The sequence below is a fragment of the Eublepharis macularius genome, chromosome 12, assembly GCF_028583425.1.
Source record: "Eublepharis macularius isolate TG4126 chromosome 12, MPM_Emac_v1.0, whole genome shotgun sequence".
Classification (NCBI taxonomy): Eukaryota; Metazoa; Chordata; class Lepidosauria; order Squamata; family Eublepharidae; genus Eublepharis; species Eublepharis macularius.
This window is the reverse complement of record NC_072801.1, coordinates 17,618,587-17,639,786: the sequence shown is the minus strand read 5'-3', so window position 1 is coordinate 17,639,786 and position 21,200 is coordinate 17,618,587. Positions and strand designations below refer to the sequence as shown.

The 21,200-nt window shown below is 40.3% G+C and overlaps 1 protein-coding gene across 4 annotated transcripts in view; it reads left to right on the top strand.

The window, feature by feature from the left end:
- The window catches only part of SNX29 (sorting nexin 29), a 244,645-nt gene that overhangs the window by 126,571 nt on the left and 96,874 nt on the right, over nucleotides 1-21,200 (top strand). For all 4 annotated transcript variants that reach the window (XM_054995524.1, XM_054995526.1, XM_054995525.1 and 1 more), the window contains exons 17-18: nucleotides 5,915-5,970; nucleotides 9,449-9,530. In XM_054995524.1, coding sequence (XP_054851499.1) covers nucleotides 5,915-5,970; nucleotides 9,449-9,530 — 138 coding nt within the window. The remainder of the gene's footprint in view (nucleotides 1-5,914; nucleotides 5,971-9,448; nucleotides 9,531-21,200) is intronic.

Below are 21,200 nucleotides of genomic sequence, written 5' to 3'. Positions count from 1 at the left end.
TCTAACACAGCGATGGCGAACCTATGGCATGCGTGTCACAGCTGGCATGCAGAGCCCTTTTTGTGGGCACACAAGCCAAGTCACCAATCGCTAGGTTCGGGGCTCATTTGGAGGGGGAACACCTGGAACGGCGTTCCAGTAGCTCTGAGCAGAGATCACGTGGGTTTTGGCCCTGCTCACGTGATTCCTTTTCCTCAATGCTGCCTCCCTGCTGCTGGTCTCATTAGCAGCAGGAAGCGGAGGCAGCAGCCGGGCTGCTGGGGCTGGCTTTCTAAAGAAGAGTAAGCTGCTTTGATTTAACTTGCATTCCTTTCAGTCGTGGCTTGTGAGTGAGTGAGAGAGAGAGAGAGAGAGAGAGAGAGAGAGAGTGCTTGCAAGCTGGGTTGCTGGTGTAAAAAAGGGCAAACTGCTTTGATTTAACTTGCTTTACTTTCAGTCGTGGCTCCTGAGAGAGAGAGAGAGAGAGAGAGAGAGAGAGAGAGAGAGTGCTTGCAAGCAGGGCTGCTGGTGTAAAGAAGGGCAAACTGCTTTGATTTAACTTGCTTTACTTTCATTCGTGGCTCCTGAGTGAGTGTGTGTGTGTGTGTGAGAGAGAGAGAGAGAGAGAGAGAGAGAGAGAGAGAGAGAGAGAGAGAGAGAGAGAGAGAGAGAGAGAGAAAGAGAGATGTTAATTAGTTCGGGCAACTGTATGAGTTGTTTTTTCTTAACTAAAACCTCAGTATTCAGGTTTAATTGCAGTGTTGGCACTTTGAAATAAATAAGTTGGTTTTGTGTTGCAGTTTGGGCACTCGGGCTCAAAAAGTTTCGCCATCACTGCTCTAACACATATTTGCCCATGGTTCTTATTGACACAAAATAGTTAGTTTACTTATCTCTTGCTGGTTACAGTTATTTTATCTGTTAGAAATAGTTTTTTTTTTAAATGTCAAAATGCAAGCTAGTCAAGTGGCCTGAGAAATTGTATATTTTCTTCTGCAGTTTGTTCTGCTAAATGTTGAAATTGTGTGTGCTCAGTTAGTGCTGCTGACTGAAATTTCTTACGCATTAGAGAAAGAACACCAAGAATGGCACACATTTGCTTTATTTCTCCGTGGCCATACAGTGGCCATGCCAATGTCTCTCCCCCACTGAGGTCAGTTTCGGGCATGGAGAGAGATGCTAGACGATGCACCAAGAAAGATAGTGTTCTGGAAACAGCATTAGCACCAATCTTGATTACTGAAATGTCTTCTGCAAAGGTTAGATGCCTTGATGAATAATTCCTTTAGCTCTCTAACCTGAAACTCCCCTAGGTAAAATAATCAGGAAATTTTGATAGTGCAGATAATGGGAGCATAATTACAATGGAAGATACTGCATTTTTAAAGGACATAGATTTAAAGGTCATCTGGCACAAGGGTTACTGCTGTCTAAAACAAAGCTACACAGTGCTTGCTTCAGAGTATTGCGCATAGTGAATACACTTCAGAGCAACTTTTTTCTCATTCTTTTTCATTAAAAAATCAAAAGATAATTAAACATCACCTTTAAAAAGCTATTTTTTTTAAAAAAAGAGCGAGCGAGAGAGAAAGAAAGAAGTCAACGCTTATTTCCTGGCTTCTTATGTCTGGAATTTTTCAGAGAGCTAGTAAACTGTTGAATCCAAGGCCTTTTCCACACGTCCTAAAAAGAGTACTCCATTCACCGAATGCGGGTGGCTTTTCCGTGGGATTTCTGATATCTCCGTTTACAAAACAGATGTAGGCAGTTTTCGTGGTGCTGCAAAAACGGAAGCAAAACTGCCTGCATCCATTTTGGAAACAGAGATGTCAGAAATCCCACAGAAAAGTTGCCAGCGTTCGGTGAGTGGGGTATTCTTTTTAGGACGTGTGGAAATGGCCCTAGTTAAATATCCAGAAGATAGTGGCTCAGTAGAGATATCACACGAGATGGCCTCAATTTAGGAATTGTCCAGTTATTTCAGCAGTTGTGGTTCTGGTATGCCAAGCTAGGATCTGAAAACGTGGCATAATTTTGATTGATTAACCACAGATAAATTGAACTATGGTTTCATGTGCTATAAAAGTGTAAATTTCCTGGATTGTTCCTTAGCACTGCCATCACTGTGGTGCACTAGGAAACCAGCCAAGTCTCCATAGGGAAAGAATAAAGGCAGTGAAACCAGACTAGGATTTGAAACCATCATTCATTGAGGTGAACTGGAATTTGAGTGGTTATCAGACAGCTGAAACCTGGTTTCACAAACTAACCACAGTCAGTACTAACAAAGTAATGACTACTGAGGAATTACACAATTTTAAAGTTGACAATGAGGAGATGGGAGTTGTTCAAGATTTTCTATTCCTTGGCTCAATCATTAACCAAAAGGGAGACTGCAATGAAGAAATCAGAAGATTGAGACTTGGAAGAGCAGCTGTGAGGGAGATAAAGATCCTTAAAGATAAAGATGTCTCTCTGGGAACCAAGATCAAGATAATCCAAACTATGGCATTCCCTTTTACTATGTGGATGTGAAAGTTGGGCGGTGAAGAAAGCTGATAGGAAGAAAATTGATTCATTTGAAATGTGGTGCTGGACTACCCATAAACAAGTGGCTACTGGATCAAATCTAACCTGAATTCTCCCTAGAAGCTAAAATGACAAAACTGAGGCTATTGTACTTTGGTAACATCACGAGAAGACAAGATTCTCTGGAAAAGTCAGCAATGCTAGGAAAAGTGGACGGCAGTAGGAAAAGAGGAAGACCTAAAATGAGATGACTGGACTCAATAAGAGAAGCTACGTTCACAGTTTGCAGGATCTGAGCAAGTCTGTTAATGATAGGACGTTTTGGAAGTCTTTCCTTCATAGAGTCGCCATAGGTCAGAGGCGTCTTGACGGCACATAACACACACACACGTCTGAACATAGCAGCTGGATCTTTTGTTCCCTTCTTACCAATCCCTCTGGCATCTCATTCTCTCTCTCTCTCTCTCATACACACATACACCTTGCCCGGAATTACTATTATCCATTTAATTTCCTGTTATTCACAAGTAGTCTATTTTTTCTCTTCTTTTAAAAAACCTCTCTTGTAATCCTTTGTTTTAATCTAGATGGGATATAGAGGAAAGGCAAGAAAATGTATAAAATAAAAAAAACCCTTTTGCTTCCAGGAATATGGTATACTTTCCTTTCAAAACTTAAAAGTACTAGTAAGTCAAGTAGCATCTCTACAATTCACCCGATTAACCTCAGCAAATGTTTCCCCCAACTTTTGTGCAACCGCTGCAAATCTGGCCACTCTGTAACAAATTTGTCTTGATTAGACAATGGGAATGCAATTTTAGCTTGACTATCAGTGTTGGACAATACCCCTCATCAGGTTAAAAATAAATTTCTCCCTTGGTTCAGAATGTAAAGAATAGCAAAGTAACTGGTGTCAGTGAATTAAGACTTTTACAGGCCTCATTTACAGTCTACTCCCTGAAGATTTGTGGGATTAAATCTAAAGTGAGTATTTCCTCCTCACATTTAAATGCTCTGATGTAATAGTTTTCAGATTTTACCTATGCCAGAAAAACCTTAACATTCCTTGGGGACCTTGCCTCCCCTCTTAAAATGTTTAAAATGACATGAAGGCAAAGCCATATAGTATGAAAATGCTCAAGAGTTACTGTACAGAATAGCTGGATTTTAAACTCTGGTCAGAAATCTTGAGCACAGCCATTTTTAAAGATCAACAGACCCACCCACCCCCTTCCGCCTTAGAGAGCAGAACCACAAGTGACAAAAGGCAAAGATTGGACACTTGTCTGCTTCCCTCAAGTTTTGATGGGAAATGTAGGCATCCTGGTCTCGCAGCTTGGCTCTCTGACTGCTGTCCAATGGACTTTTCAACTGTCACTTGTCCAACATTCCGCCAAGCTGCCTACATTTCCCATCAAAACTTGAGGGAAGCAGACAAGTGTCCAATCTGTGCCTTTTGTCACTTGTGGTTCTGCTCTATGATAGTCTCATCAGCACTACCTGTTTACTGAGGAATATCAACATGTGAAAATTCCCTTTTTGTCTAGCAACTTGCAATTTCAAATTCCTTCCTTGTTGAAATGGTGTCTCTCTGGCCAAACCAACTCCCTTTGTGTGAAGTGGCCTGTAGCTCTCTTCTGTTCGCTGTTTCTCAGGTGGTTGATCTGAAATTACTTTGCTTTATGCATCCAGTTTTTTGCACAGTGTACTCATTTAATTGGCTAGATAACTATTTCCCATAATCACATATCTTTTTACCTCATTCAAGGGGGAAAACCATGGATTTCAAAGAGGGATCAGTAGTTTCTCTTGTCTGGGAAGCTATTAGTGGAGATGTCCTGGCTTTTTTGCTGTGTAGTTTCGAGGAATTGCATCCCATACCATCTAAAGTCAGTTTAAAGAAAAGACTGTCACTCAGAGTATTGTCGCCCGAAGGCAGCTGGGCCAGACGGCCAGACCCTTCCCGCTTCAAACCACAAGAAGAGAGAGATCGAGGCTCTGAGAGGAACAAGCCGTTTTAATGAAGCAATAGGAATACACAGGCCTGTGGGTGCCAAAGAGGAACCCAGAGGCTTCCTGAACAAGGATTTTTATAGACTGTAAATCATCACTGATAATTGACAGATTTTAAGCATCGTATCCTCGTCTGCAATTTCCCTCTCCCTTTCCCCATTGGCTGAGGTACTTGGGAGTTACACCTTTCCGGTCTTCGCCTAAAACTCCGCCTTAGTTTACATCTCCCATTACTCTGATGGCGAAACCCTCTACTTATATTTGTTTTATACCATACATAGTTTGTCACACATTAGCACACACACACATGTCTGCAAGTCTAACCGCAAAGGTCATAGCCCTTAGTGCATCTGCTACCTTACTTCCTATTTTCTATGTCTGAGCACAGCTATACTTATCTTGCAAAAACCCACACAGAGGCAGAGACAGAAAACAGCTATGTATAAACTTCTTTATAATCTGTAGGTAAGAAAAAGGTCATAGCGAGCAAGCAAATGATTACTTTATCTAACCCCCTGCATATATATATAATATAGCGTGAGTTGTGGCTGAACCCGTAAGCAGGGCAGGGGTCTGAGATATATCTAGGGTTTGCAAGCAGGGTGAGGGCCTGAGACAGGAGGGGGGCAATTATGGATTTTCTCTTTTTGGTGTTGGTTTACAGTATGTTTTGAAATCTTTAGTCAATCATTTATTAGGGTTGGAGACCAGCAGAATAAAAATATAAGTGTTTCAGAACCTAGTACTAAGGTCTTTTGTACCTAGTACTAATCTGTTGAAATGTTTGTTTCCTTTTTTAAAAGAATTATTGCCATTTTTCAACATTTCCTGCTTTGTCACTCTTAAATGCTGTGCAAATTCTGATTTACTTTTCTTAATAAGTCCTTCCAAAATGTTTTATAATAGTGGGCCTGTACTTTCAAAATAGTTCAGTCTCTACTTATGCTGCACTCTACTCGTGTTACTAGGTTGCTCCCCAGCTAACCATTCTTTTTACAAGAGGATTAAGCAAGCATTTTAAAGAGTTCTTTAATATTTTAAGTGGCGGTGGCAAATTTTTTTTAATAGATGTGGGACCTTTGATTGGGGTCAAGAAACATGTTGAAAGTACAGGGCAGGAGTTCAGGCTAAGAAGAATCATGAATATACTCTATATCTCTCATGGTTGAAGATGGCAGTCTATTAATGCTATTAGGAATTCATTTGGGAGTTACTTCCCTCCAAATAAAGTTGGTTAGTTTGGGTCAGGCTCTGAATTTCTCTTCAGTAAAGGAATTGAAGAATACGGTGCTTAGTAATGCTGGCAACATAGAGGAAAAATTTAAATTTATTTTATGTGCTGTGCAAAATGAGAGCACTGTTTATGCACATTTTTCTGTTCTTTTCATGGCAGGTTCCTGGAGATCTCAGCCAAACATCAGAAGACCAGAGTCTGTCAGATTTTGAAATGTAAGTTGAGAGGTTTGTGATTTTGATAATCGTTTTTGTCATTCAGTCTAAAAATTAGAAAGAATGCAGGAAAAAATTAATGGATCCAATTCCGCAGCATCGCTGATGGATGAGTATATTTTCTGTCCTTTGATATAATCCACACGGACATTTGGAGGGCATTTTCCCCAATATCCCTTTTTTGATCACTAGTAAAACTTACTAGGGAATCTGGTTTGTGGGTTCCACCAAACCACTGTGTGGTAATCTTTATATAATTTTCTCTGTGAATGAAAGTACTGTGCTTTGCTTGAGCTATGAGTTTGCTGTGGATCCTTATTCACCTCTTTTTGGGGACAGATATTAACGTCTAAAGTAAATTGATCCTAGGGAGTCAGGATATAATTTCTACTCTAATCAAGCTGCCTTGTAACACTGAACCTTTATATAGTGACTGGGATATAAAGGCTCAGGGATCTTCACTCCTACTGGCATCTAAAGAAGGAATATTTGAGTCTCAAAAATTTATACCCTGAACATTTTGTTAGTCTGTAAGGTGCCCCTAGACTGAAGTCCTGCTGGTTTAATGACAGGTGCTGGATAAGGGACTTTCGCTTGGGTTTGGCTATGTGTAACTGATTCCAGCAAGAGTTCTTTTATTTTAGGTTTTTTATCTGGTTTATTTGCTTCTGTTTGTTTTTGTTTTATATTGTTTAAGTTTACTCTTTGCAGGTTGCTTTTAGCTTGGGAATTGTTGTTTTTGGTAGGCTCAGTGATTTTTCCCCCCTTTTCCCTTCTACTCTCAGGCTTGGTTTGGTATAACAGGTGTTCCTGTTTTTCTTTCATTCTCTCTTTGTTTTTTCCCTTCTTCTCCAATTTTGTTTTATTTTGTCCTTGACTTCTGCTTGTGTTGTTTTGCTGTTGGCGCTGGTTTGTTTTTCCCACTTGGTTGTCCTGGTTAGAACTGGGGACTGGCTGGAGCGATAACGAGTCCTTGCTGCTGCTGCTGCTGATCTATTTTCTCATTAAGAAAGGAGATATATATTGTTGAGTTTGTAATTCAGCTTAATATAATTTTAAATATCGTTTTAAATTACATCATTTAAAGTTAAGTTTTACTTAACTTTATATATTAATAATATTAAATAAATAAGATCAAATTAAAATGTTAGGATAATATAGGGTTTATATATTTCATTTTATTTTGTATATTATTTTATATACATACACACACACACACACACACACACACACACACGTTTTATGTATCTTTATTTTGGGTGATAATTATTAGGGATAACCACAAGAGAAAATTATCAGTTCTTCTTATCTTCTGTACATGCGAGCTGCAGTTAACAATTAACAACAAACTTAACAAGACTAATTCGGTAATTAAGTTGAGTAGTTAATGTAAATATTTGTTATCTATTTATATTAACATGGGCAAGAAGAGAGTTATCTTTTGAAGGATGTATGTCTGCTAGTAAACTATGTAAAATGGATGAGGTTTTTAAGAATCTCTCTCCAACAACAATTTCTGATAGATTTGATTCTTTGGTTAAAAATGGTGGTTGAGAGCTAGTTTGGTGTAATGGTTAAGAGCGTTGGGACTGTAATCTGGAGAACTGAGTTTGATTCCTCATTCCTCCACTTGTAGCCAGCCGGGTGACCTTGGGTGAGTTACAGCTCTCCTGAGCTCTTTCAGCCTCACCCATGTCACAGGGTGATTGTTGTGAGATAATAATAACATACTTTGTAAACCACCCTGAGTGGGCATTAAGTTGTCCTGAAGGGTGGTATATAAATCAAATATTGTTGTTATTGATATTCCAGCACCCACTAGTGTTAATGGTTTCTCAGTGTGTTCTCAACAGGATTCTTTAACTGTGTGGGAAGCTTTGGATGAGATTTTGAAAAAGAATTGTACTCAGAATAAGAGATCTGAGGCAAACATGGGCACGAATTGAAATACGAAACAAATATCATGACAAAACTGGCCCTCTCATGCTTCAAGAAACTCGTTTTGTGGAGGGCCAAGGTTTCATGAAATCCACGATTTTTTGGGCCGTTTTGTGTGTTTCGTGATCGATTCATAACGCCAGATGGGTCGGCACCAATCTATTGATTCCCTAGGCAATGGAGGGCAGGAGAGTGTGCAGATCTTTCATTACCCAGTCTTAGCTCTCAAAACCCTGATAGGCAGCTCTCTGTGCCAACTGGAAAGAGCTCCTATTTTGCCCTATACAGCAAGGAGCAGGGGATGGCTACTGAGGAGATGGGTCTTCTGTAGCCATGGAAACACCAATCTCTTCCCTCCAAACCCTAATGGGCAGGTCTGTCTGCCAACAAGAGAGCTCCTGTTCTGCTCTATGTGAGCATTTCTTATTTAAGGTACAACTCTGCCTCATGCTTTCAGTTTCAGCACAGACAGAGGAGAGGGAAGCACTGTTGTTGCTGGAATCTGGGAGTGAGGGAGTGGAATTGGGAGCTTTTGGAAAGAGTGAGTGGAGATCTTTTGGGAAGCATTTAGGAGCTTTTTGGGGAGAGAGAGAGAGAGAGGATTTGGGAGCTTGCTGGGAAGGTCTTTTGGATGAGGGTGCCTTTTTTCCTCCATCCCCACCTTTCTCAGGTCTTTGCCTGGCTCTGGGGCCTAGCTTGACTCTGAGGTCTCTGGCAGCACTTCCATTCCCACCCTTCCCATTGACCTTCCCAATCAACGTATTGCAAACTGGCAGGGTGGGTGGAGGAGAGCCTGCTGAAGTCTCCCTGCGAGTTTGGCATCTCCGGGTATGAAGAGGGCCATTGAAATGCCCCGGGTTCTGACGAATCACAAAACTAACGAACCATTTCGGCAAACGTGTTGATTTTATGAAATTTCGTAATTCACAATACGTGCATCGCAACAAAACAAGAAACTCTTGTTTCGTTTTTTTCCATTTCGTGCCCATGTCTAATCTGAGGATTTAGCCATGCTTTCACCCCAAACTCTTCTAATTGCAGAAACTTAACAAAAAGTTTGAGAAGATTAATGTACACATGGAACAGTTAGTAAACGTTTTATCTAATTTGAATGGACAGGGATGTCCCACTTCTGAGGTTAAAAGATATCTGCCAAATGAGTCCAATTTTATGTAAGATGTCTGCTGCATATAGGCCAAAGGAAGAGAATGAGGAGAAGGAAGAGAAAAGGGGGAATGGGGTTTATAAGAAGAATAGTACCCCACACCCTGTTCTTTCATCCTTGACTCTGGAACATAATAATAATTGTTTTGAATATTTTTCTGTATCAAGGCCATATGATTAATCGGCTAAAAAAGTCTCTCTTTTTTGCTGCATAGGCATCTTTCGTCAATTGATCTAAAATTTCTTGAACCGATTCTAAAGGTCATAAGGGGTGAAAGATTCAAACTGCTGGAAAAATGTTTAAGTGGAGATAACATGTGTCTTGTTCCTTAAAAAAGCACTCTAACACAGCTGACCCTCCCTCCTTTTTATTCAGATCAAATCGAGCTCTTATAAATGTATGGATCCCTTCAGTTTTTCTCCGTGGAAAAGCAGCGAATGCATTTCATGTTTACCAGGTAAGTTTTAAACTCTTTTCTTTCCCTCGTTGCATTTTGTATTGGCAGAGTGCTCTAGCATTTTTTACTCTTATGACACTGCCATCAATCATTTATTATAGTTATGGGCCAGCAAAATAAGACATGCAATAATAAAAATATTTACAAGATGCTGTTACATAGAAAATAAAAAACAGGAAATATAAATCATTAAGTCAGGATTGGACTACAGTAGACTCTAGCCATTTCTGCCCCATAGTTAGTGGTGAATAATCGTTTGTTCTGGAAGCCGCATCTTGGAGGTCCTTTGTGGACTAAAGTTTTTCTGTTATTGTTCTGTATGGTTTTATATTGTATTTTAGTCCTTTTTTATATTTATGTGTATATTGATGTGTTGATATGTGTTGATGTGTTGATGAGCCATCCTTAGCCTTGTGGAGGGTGGAATATAAATCCAATAAATACAATACAGTACAATAGCTGCAGCACAGAATCTATGGATAGTTATAGGCTCAAGGTCCAGTAGAAGAAGGGTAGGGATACGAGTTATAAAATGCTTGTCTCAGATCGCCATAGAAGGGGCAATGGAGCTGAATATGCCCAAATGGCTTCTATTTCCCCACTTGTATAAGGGTGTATACATTCTTGGTGTGTGCATGTGTTATGTGCCATCAAGTCGCTTCTGACTTAGGGCGATAATTCAAGCGGCCAAAGAAAAAAATTCAGCTTTATTTTGGAGTATGGTCTCAGGTCAGGGGTGGAATAAGACCTCCTTTACGGAATCATTCATCTCACCGGATAGTTGGGTATCTTTTTTTCAAAATATGTATAATAATACTCCCCCTTCCCTTCTCGCGTCCACAGTATTCAATGATTTACCTCTGTGGCCTGCGGTTTCGCCAAAAGAGGTGTCATCGCTTATTAGCCAGCTTAAAAGGGGCAAGGCGCCGGGTTTTGACGGTATTTCTCCTGAATTTTTGAAAGAAAATATCGATTGGTGGGCCCCTTTTTTAGCACACTTGTTTACATTTATTGATACAACGGGAAGGATCCCAAATGATTGGGGAATGGCTGTGGTAGTTCCTTTTTATAAAAAAGGCAGTAGAAAAGACCCCGCAAATTATAGGCCTATAAGTTTACTAAGTGTCATCAGCAAGCTTTATGCCAAACATCTCCTGGAAAAATTTACATCGTGGTTGGAGCAGGATGATATAATGGTCCAGGAACAAGCTGGGTTTAGGCAGGGTAGATCTACGATGGACCATTGTCTCATACTCCAGCACCTCATTGAAAAATATTCTGGTAAGGGACCATCCTCCCTGTATGCAGCTTTTATTGATCTTAAAGTGGCCTTTGATTCCATCTCCAGATCTATTCTTTGGAACAAATTAGAAGCCTCTACTATAGACAGGAGGCTCTTAGCTCTTATACGTGTTCTTCATGAACAAACCTCATTGAGGGCGAGATGTACTGGTCAGGGACATTTAACAGATAAAATCCCCACTTTTAAAGGAGTTAGGCAGGGGTGTATGTTAGCCCCAGGTCTTTTTAACTTTTATCTCAGTGACGTGGTGGACCATCTAAATGGGGCTGATCTCCACTCGCCTAAATTGGCACAGCGTCCCATTTCCATTCTCCTGTATGCGGATGATGCGGTCATTTTCTCTAGAACTCCTATTGGTTTAAGGAGAACACTCAAGAGATTTGCCAGTTATTGTAATAACTACAAACTGGACATTAATTATCAAAAGACGAAGGTGATGGCCTTCGGTAAGAGACCTCGAAGTAGAAATTGGAGTATAAATGGCCATATTCTTGAGCAGGTTACTCATTATCGTTATCTCGGAATGACTATCCAAGCTTCAGGATCCAAGGTCGCGCATAGTCATGCATCAGCTTGTGTGGGAGATAGATCTGCTCAAAGTATACTGAAGTTCTTCTGCACTTCAGGGGGATATTTTGTGCCGGCAGCCTTAAAATTGTTTAGGGCCAAATCACTAACTCAGATGTTATACGGGTCACTTCTTGGACCACCAACTTCTTGTTTTGCACCTTTAGAGTTAGTTCAATCGGAATTTTTGAGAGCAGTCCTTCAAGTTCCAAAGTGTGTTTCTAATGCAATGGTTCGCCTTGAGACTGGCATGCAGAAAGCTGAAGCAAAGATCACCCTGCATTCCATTTTCCTATGGATAAGGATAAATTTAAATCCTTGTGGTTTATTACCCCTAATCTTAACTGATGATTTTCAGTCCAAGTGGATGATTGCCACTAGACAGAAAATTTGGGCAATAGGATTTTCCCCTCAAGTGCTTCTCATGATGGGAAGCGATCAAGCAAGGCAAATGGTTAGGCAAAGGATTGATGATATTGAACGACAATCTGACTTACAAGACACTCCTGCTTTTATAGCTCCTCCTAGTAACAGATATATTTCTGCACCTGCTTCTTATTTATCCATTCTGGAGGTAAATAATCTCAGGAGAGCGCTTACTTTGGCCAGATGTTCTGCCTTACCCTCTGCTGTTCTGGATGGCAGATTTAACAAGATTCCTTGGAATGAGAGGCTATGTCCTTGCATACTTGGGGAGGTTGAAACCCAGGAACATGTTTTCCTGAGATGCCCTTTCTATAAGGAAGCACGTATGAGATTTATTATTCCCTTTCTGGATGGTATCTCAGAACATTCGGATAAGAAAAAATTAGAGAAACTGCTGTCAAACTCAGATTTTGCTGCATTACACCAGATAGCGAAATTTTGTGCTCTGGTCGTCAAAGCCCATTAGAGTGTAGGCCTCCATTTCAGTTGCTTGCTTAGAACTATGCTGACTTCCTGGTTTTTACAAATTTTGATAGATATTAGGAAATTATGTTTTAAATTGTATATACTTATATGCTTCATGTTTCAAATGGTTGTAAAATGTGCACTTAAATTTTATGGTTAACATACTGGCTAAGTGCTGTAATAATAAAGAGAGACTTAGGGCGACCCTCCAAAGACCTCAAAAATGTCCTATCATTAACAGACTTGCTCAGATCTTGCAGATTGGAGGATGTGGCTTGCTTTATTGAGTCAAGACATCTCATTTTGAGTCTTCTTCTTTTCCTACTGCCTTCAACTTTTCTTAGCATTTACTGACTTTTCCAGAGAGTCTGGTCTTCTCATGATGTAACCAAAGTATGATAGCCTTAGTTTTGTCATTTGAGCTTCTAGGGAAAATTCAAGCTTGATTTGATCTAGAACCCACTTATTTGTCTTTTTTGGCTGTCCATGGTATCTGCAAAACTCTCCTCCAGCACTACATTTCACATGAATCAATTTTCTTCCTGTCAGCTTCCTTCACTGTCCAACTTTCACATCCGTTAATAGTAATAGGGAATATCCTAGTGTGGATTATTTTGGTTTTGGCTCCCAGCATCACATCCTTATCCTTAAGGATCTTTTCTAGTTCCTTCATGACTGTTCTTCTGTCCCAGTCTTCTCTTCTGTCACAGTCACTCATTCATTTGATGATTGAGCCAAGGAGCAGAAAGTCTTTAACAATTTCCATTTCTTCATTGTCATCTTTAAAATTCTGTAATTCCTCAGAAGTTATTAATTTTATCATCCTGATGTTCAGCTATAATCCTGCTTTGGCACTTCTCTTTTAACCTTTATCAGTAGTCATTTCAAGTCTTAGTATAGCACACCATGGCTGATTCCACACGACTTACCTGAACCCGGGACGTTGCGCTACGTTACGGATCATGCCGGGGAAAACGCAAAATATCGCGTTTTCTCGCGCGGGTTTTGTGCGACGTCGGACAACACTCGCGTGAGAAAACGCGATATTTCGCGCTTTCCCCAGCACGATCCGCAACGTAGCGCAACGTCCCGGGTTCAGGTAAGTCGTGTGGAATTGGCCCATATCTCTCCCTTCCAAAACTACAGAAGGCAGAGCATTGGATCAGGCCAGCGTGAAAGCTTTCCTGTATTTAGGAATCCTGCACAGTAGTAAAATAAGCAAGGATGGTGGTAGGAGAAGCTAGACAACAACAAATAATTGTCATAGAGTCTCATTTTAAACGTATTTAAATACTTACACCCCACCATTCCTCTTGGCTCAAGGCAACTTTGTGGGGGCCATTGCATAGTTTCTGAAATACTCTACTTGAGTATCTCAAGTGGCATTCACAACCTTAGCATCTTCACAATGTCTTCTAATAACTTAACTTCCTTTTCTTTTTCTGGGGCTGTAATTATGTATCTGACTTCAATATGTCAGTGTGTAAAAAAAAATAAGACAAATGTGCCTGAGAATGGACAACGAATTCCACCTAAATGATGTACTTCTACTGTGGGAAAAATATTTTTTCTTATGTGGGAACTATACACTATATTAAGGCTATACAGCTTGTATCTCCCTTCAGGTGTAGGAGTTTGCATTAAAAAGGTCACGTGATTGTATTTATTAATTTGAGATGATTGTTCAGTCCTCTTCATACATGGCTGGCTGAGGGCTCTTCAGTACAATGACTGTGTTTTTTCTCCAATAAACCCCCCCCCTATAATCTCCCTGGCATTCTGCCTCTCCTATTGGTTGACCTGCTGTGGCATTGCAGTAGGCGTGGGCAACTTTGGGTTAGACTGTTAAGCAGGCCACCTTCCAAGATGCACAGGTAATCTCAGTTTCAGCTGATTTGTCTTTGGAAAGGAACCACACATTTGCAAGCTACATTTCCTTTATTTATGCACTCCTCTGCGTACCAGTGAACCAAAGGGAGTGATGGGATTGTGGGCTGCAGTTTCTGGCCCCAGCCTCTTTATGCACTCAGGACTACACAAAGCCTATGCTCATTGGCCCATGTACCCTGGATAAACAAAGTGTGTGAATAGTGCATTCAGGTGCCCTTGAGTGCAATACAGATGGGAGCTTAGTAGCCCATCACTGTAATTCTTTCAACCCACTGCATATACACAATGATTTGAACATGGATGTATGCATGAGCAAGGCTTTTGTTGGCGCAGAAAATCCTCACATGCCTTCTTGTACTGTTTAGTATGAAAATTGGCGTGCAAATTATCTTCCACTCCTCTGCTGCTGTTTTAAAATGGCTTAAAATCACTCTGTCTTTTCTGTGGGCATTTCTGAAGTGAGATTTTTACCTTAGAAAACCCATCTATCTTGTTAAGAAGGTACATCATGTCATCTAATTTGCTTTGCCATTATTCTAGTTTGTGTAATGTAATTTGGCTCTTGGGTTTGTTCACTGTGATGGAATCATTTCACACAGTACAGAAGAGAAAACAACTTGAGAAGATAGAACTTGTCCCCAAAGAATACCATAAATTGTGTGTGAGAGAGAGGAAGATAGCCCTGTTTTATACATTGCAGCCCCAGTGCTCATCAAAGTGATTCTGATTTTAATGTTTGCAGGGTATGCTGTGAACCTCAGTGTGTCTAACCACTTAGTTCTTCAGATGACTTACCCAAGGAATGGTTGTTCATTGTTGTGTCTTCTGTGCAGTCCCACATGGGAATTGCGCATGTAGAGGCTGGCCTGCGCATGTGCGGTTCCCATGTGTGCCTGCACAGAACACTCGAAGAACAACAGTTACAGGTAGGTGCTACCCTGTTTTCATTGTTGTGTCTTCTGTGCAGTTCCCATGTGGTCTGCACAGAAGAACACTCGATGAACAACAGTTACAGGTAGGTGCAACCCCGTTTTCATTGTTGTGTCTTCTGTGTAGTTCTCATGTGCTTGCACAGAAGAACACTCGATGAACAACAGTTACAGGGAGGTGCAACCCTGTTTTCTTCTTCAGTGGAGGAAATGGATTATGCACCAGCAGCACGGAGGGCAATCTAAACTCCCCTCTGTCTGGAGATCAGGGGGCGGGGCCACTGGTCATGTGACCATTTTCAAGAGGTTCCAGAACTCCGTTCCACCGTGTTCCAGCTGAAAAAAAGCCCTGGTGGTTCCCGAGCATAATTTTGAAGTCAAATCATTTGTCTGTTTTTTATCAAAATGCTTGATATGTTTCACGTGTTCCTAGTTGTTTAAATCTCAGTGGAATGGTAATAACATTTATTTCTGTCCATTTTCTAAGTCAGAATATATGCCACTTCAGTAACACCTCACTTTTTACCACAGAAAACCGTTATTAAAATGGTTTCTGCCAGTCAGAAGTTTTTAATATTTTCTGGAAGTAGTAAACATTTCAAAGGTATTGGTTCTGTTGAAGGTTGGGTTTCCCCCCTGCCATCTGTGGAATTCATGCATATTTAAGAACTGCAGATTAATATTCTCCTTGTAAACATATTTCATTGGAGAAGGGGGTTAGTAATGATGCTGCCTAAAATGTAGGAAAATTGTTTCTCATGGTCCTTTCCGAATTCCACTGCGCAGTTGTTACTTCTTAAACTTATACGGTCATATGTGAGGGTAGCAGATGCCGATCCACCCATCTGAACCTGTGTTGTAAGTAGCAATGGAACTGATTATTATATCACTTCCGGTTTGGGATTCATGGAGGTCTAACGCAGCTCCACTTGCGGAGCTGACCGGACTGCCGTTTTAACCGGCCGGCGGGGTGAAAATAGCCCGCGGCCGACTGCTCTCAGGCGGAGAGCAGGCAAAGAACGCTCAAGACCCTAGGGTGAGTTAGATCTCGGACGAGGGGGGGCTCTGCACAACGGGTCCCCTCTCGATCCTTGAGGTCCCACCTTGCGACGGGTCGGCTACAATCTCTGCGGCAGTTTTGGGGCCAATTCGGCTGGCATAAGACCTGCATACCCAAGCTTCAATTGGGGGAAGAAGCTGAGAGGAAAACTTAAAATCGAAACAGCGATTACAACCCGAGAAAAGTGAAGAGAAGGTAAAGATCATTATCTTCCGATACGGGACAGATTGACAAAAACAGAGAGGAAAAAAAGTAGATTTTTAAACTGCAACAGACTAGTGAAAAGGAGGGGAAGACTCGGCAGGAGTTGTATTTGAAAAGAGACTAAATTTAAAGAAGTTATTAAAGAAAACGGACTATTGTTTTGAATACCTGTGGCTTTGGAGCTGTGAGAAAAAGACACCATCGCGAGATCTGCTGTGGGAAGACGGGAGACAGGAAGTGCGTAATAACAATAGAGTGGCTGGAGAGAAGCGGCCCTTGCAGAAGGGCAGGAAGAAGGGAATCGCCATCTTTGAAAGGGGAAGGGTCGCGGCTTCAGCGGAAAAGGAAGTAGGCCATCTTGGATTACAAAATTATAGAGAAACCATAGAGAAAAGACGCCCGACATTTTGGACTCTTTAAAATTTAATTTTTGCAAGAAGACCGGGACATTTAAAATAAAAAGACTTTAAATTTTACGCCACGGAGTTAAGGAAGAGAGCGGACTCGTGGGAGCGAGCTAAAGCAAGCCCCACGATGTCAAAAAAAGAGTGGCAATCGGCAATAGAAAACCTGGACAAAAAACTTTTAGATGTGATTAAAGAACTTAAGGACACGAAACTGGAACTGATTAAAGAGGTTAAAGAGGTTACACAGACAGTAAAATCGGAGCTGTCAGAAGTGAAAAAAGGTATGGAAACAATACAAAGTGAACTACAAGGAACGCAGCAGAGAGTTAAAACAGTAGAAGACGCGATGGAGAATTTAGCAGACACGCAACAAACAGAGATGAGACTGGTGAAGGGGAGAATGTCAGTTGCAGAAACTAAACATATGGAGAAGCAGCTACGTTTTCGTGGCTTGCCAGAAGTGGAAGGAAAGTCAGCGCAAGAACAGATGACTGAGGTGTTAGCTGAATACCTGGGGAAGGAGGAGGAGGAAGTTGTGGCTATCCTAGATGTGGCATATCGTGTGAACTCGAGAATTGCAACCCAGAGGAAACTACCAAGAGATGTGATTGTGCAGTTTACGACACGAAATATGAAAGAGAAGATTGTGACAAAACAGTTTCAAGATCCATTGGAGATTGATGGCAAGACGATCATTATAATGAAGGAACTACCTAGGTCAGTGTTATTGGACCGGAAAAAATATAAAGTGCTAATTCAGATCTTGAAGGACATGAAAATCAGGTACAGATGGGAGTTACCAGAAGGAGTGTCCTTTGAGTTTGGAGGGGTCAAAAAACGTATCAGATCTGAGCGAGAGATGGAGCGATTTATTAAGGACAATGAAAAAGACTTACCAACAAGACTATGAGCATGGAATGTAAAGTAATATCTTGGAATGTAAATGGACTAAACTCACCGAATAAGAGGAAAAATATTTTTCACTGGCTACTAAAACAAAAATGTGACATTGTTTGTTTGCAAGAGACCCATATTAGAAAGCAGGATGTAAAATATTTAAAATCTGGAAAATTGGGCAAAGAATATGTAGCGGCCTCCAACAAGAAAAAAAGAGGAGTGGTGTTGTACATAAAAGAGGAGCTACAGCCAAAATTTGTTATGAGAGATGTGGAAGCCAGATTTGTAGCAGTGGAATGTATTTGGAATTTAAAGAGAGTGTTGGTAGTCGGACTTTATGCACCTAACGGTGCAAAAGAAAGCTTCTTTGAGGATTTGAGGAAGCATTTAGACGACCTTTCATATGACCAGATAATTCTTGCTGGAGACTTCAATGGAGTGACAGACTTGGAACTAGATAAAAAGACTACAACGGCACAAAAGAAAAGAGGACTATTGCCAAAGCTCTTTTTTGAGTTGATTCAACAAGAGACTCTCGAAGATGTATGGAGGAGAGAATATCCTAAAAGTAGACAGTTTACTTTTTATTCTGCAAGGCACTCTACATTATCAAGAATTGACATGATCTGGGCCTCAAAAGACTTAGCGTTATGGACTAAGGAGGTAGAAATAATGCCGATGGTAGGCTCAGATCACAACCCAATTATGTGGAAACTAGGAAAAAGGAGAAAAAGGAAAGCATGGAGAATAAATGAGGACTTGTTACAGGAAAGAGAGAATATGGAAATATTGAGAAGAGAGACAAAGTTTTTTATACAATATAATGTGAATAAAGAAGTACCAACCAATAAAGTTTGGGATGCTTATAAGGCGGTTATAAGGGGCATACTAATGGACTTAAATGGTAGAGCAAGAAAGAAGAAAGAGGAGAAAAGACAAGAGATTGAGGAGAAAATAAAAGCCAAAGAAATACAGCTAAAAAAGAGACCAGGGAAAAAGAAATTATACCAGGAAATTAAAATACTTCAAGAGCAGCTAACAGCAATGAGTAATAAAGAATTGGAGTGGAATCTTAAAAGACTGAATCAAAAAGTGTTTGAGGGTGCCAATAAACCTGGGAAGTACCTGGCATGGCAATTGAAGAAGAGAAGGGAAAAGAAAATAATAAACAAAATTTGTGAAGACAACAAAACGTATCTGGAGCAGACTACCATTAGTAGAGCCTTTTATAAATTTTACGCTAAGCTGTACAATAAGAAAGAAGTAAATAAAGAATCAATAGCGACATATCTGGAGAAAACCAAACTTCCAGAAATCTCGGAAGCTTGGAGAAATAAATTGAACAGTGAAGTAACTGACGAGGAAATAAGCAAGGCAATACAATCCGCAAATCTAGGAAAGGCGCCAGGGCCAGATGGACTTACGGCTAAATTTTATAAGACAATGGCTAATGAACTGGCACCATTCCTAAAAGAGGTGATGAATGGAGTTTTTAGGGATCAAAGGATTCCAGATACTTGGAGTGAAGCGAACATATCATTGATCCCAAAAGAGGGCCAAGACTTGACTAACGTGAAAAATTATAGACCTATATCGCTACTTAACAATGACTATAAAATTTTTGCGAAGATATTGGCGGAGAGACTGAAGGGATGGCTCTCGGAAGTTATAGAAGAGGAACAAGCAGGCTTTTTGCCAGACAGACAAATAAGAGATAACTTAAGGACAGTGATCAATGCTATTGAATATTATGACAAGCGTTGTGATAAAGAGGTTGGTTTCTTCTTTGTTGACGCTGAAAAGGCGTTTGACAATTTAAACTGGGACTTTATGTTTGCCACTATGGAAAAGCTACAATTGGGAGAAAGATTCATCAGAGCAATCAAGGAAATTTACAGAGACCAGACTGCAGCAATTGTGGTGAATGATGAAGTGACTAAGAAACTGACGATTAATAAAGGAACAAGACAAGGTTGCCCGTTGTCTCCACTGTTGTTTATTTTAGTATTGGAGATTCTGATGATACAAATACGACAAGATGAGGAAATTCGTGGAATAAAAATAAAGGACTATTCATATAAGGTCAGAGCATTTGCGGATGACATAATGTTAATTGTAGAGGACCCATTGGAGAACATGCCAAAAGTGATAGATAAGATCAAGGAGTTTGGAGACTTGGCAGGTTTTTATATCAACAAAAAGAAGTCAAAGATATTATGTAAAAATATGACTAAACAGAAACAACAATTGTTAACGGAAACAACGGATTGTGAAGTAACAAGCAAAGTGAAATATTTGGGAGTTGAACTGACTGCAAAGAATATAGATTTATTCAAAAACAACTGTGAAAAATTATGGACTCAGATAGAGAGAGACTTGATCAAATGGAATAGACTGAATTTGTCATGGTTGGGCAGGATTGCAGCAGTTAAGATGAATGTGTTACCAAGAGTAATGTTTTTGCTACAGACAATACCAATCATCAGAGACTCTAAACAATTTGAAAAATGGCAGAGGAAAATATCAGATTTTGTCTGGGCAGGCAAGAAGCCTCGAGTGAAAGTAAAAGTTTTACAAGATGCAAAGGAAAGAGGCGGAATGCAACTGCCCAATCTGAGACTTTACCATGATGCAATCTGCCTAGTTTGGTTGAAAGAGTGGATGACATTAAAGAACAAGAAACTATTAGCCCTAGAGGGATATTAAAAAATATTTGGATGGCACGCATACCTATGGCATGACAAAGTAAAGGTCAACTCGATGTTCCTGCACCATTTTGTACGGAGAAGTGTATATATAATCTGGAAGAAGTACAGAATTTACTTACAAGAAGGAACTCCCTTGTGGGTGGTTCCATATGAGGTGATAGATCCGAGAGCTGTTGATAATGAACAACAATGTTTAACGTACAAAGAAATAACTAAAACTGAAGCATCTAAACTTAGAATAAAGACGCAAGAGGAACTATCACCTAATTACGACTGGTTCCAGTATAGACAGATCAGAGACTTATATAACTCGGACTCTGTAAAGGGGGGTATACGAACAGAGAATTCGGAACTAGAGCAGACCCTTCTTAAAGAAGACAAGAAAAGAATATCCAAGGTATACCAGGTACTGTTGAAATGGTATACCGAGGATGAGACAGTTAAAACACAGATGGTGAAATGGGCTATAAATTTTAATAAAGAAATAACAATGGAGGCATGGGAATACTTGTGGAAAACTACAATGAAGACAACGACATGTACTAATATTAAAGAGAACATTTACAAAATGATCTATCGTTGGTACATGACACCAAAGAAGATTGCGCTAGGGAATTTGAACACTGAGAAAACTGAGAAATCTGGACTCAGGGCAGTTTAACACAGATTGGGAGAAGCTGAAACAATATCTGGAGAAGAAATGGGAGGTGGGAGGAAAACTGTGGCAGTTTGAGAACTACTGAAGTATAATAAAAGTATAATAGAGGGGGGTGACTTTACCGGGGGGGGGAAGAGATAAATGTGAATTTATAAG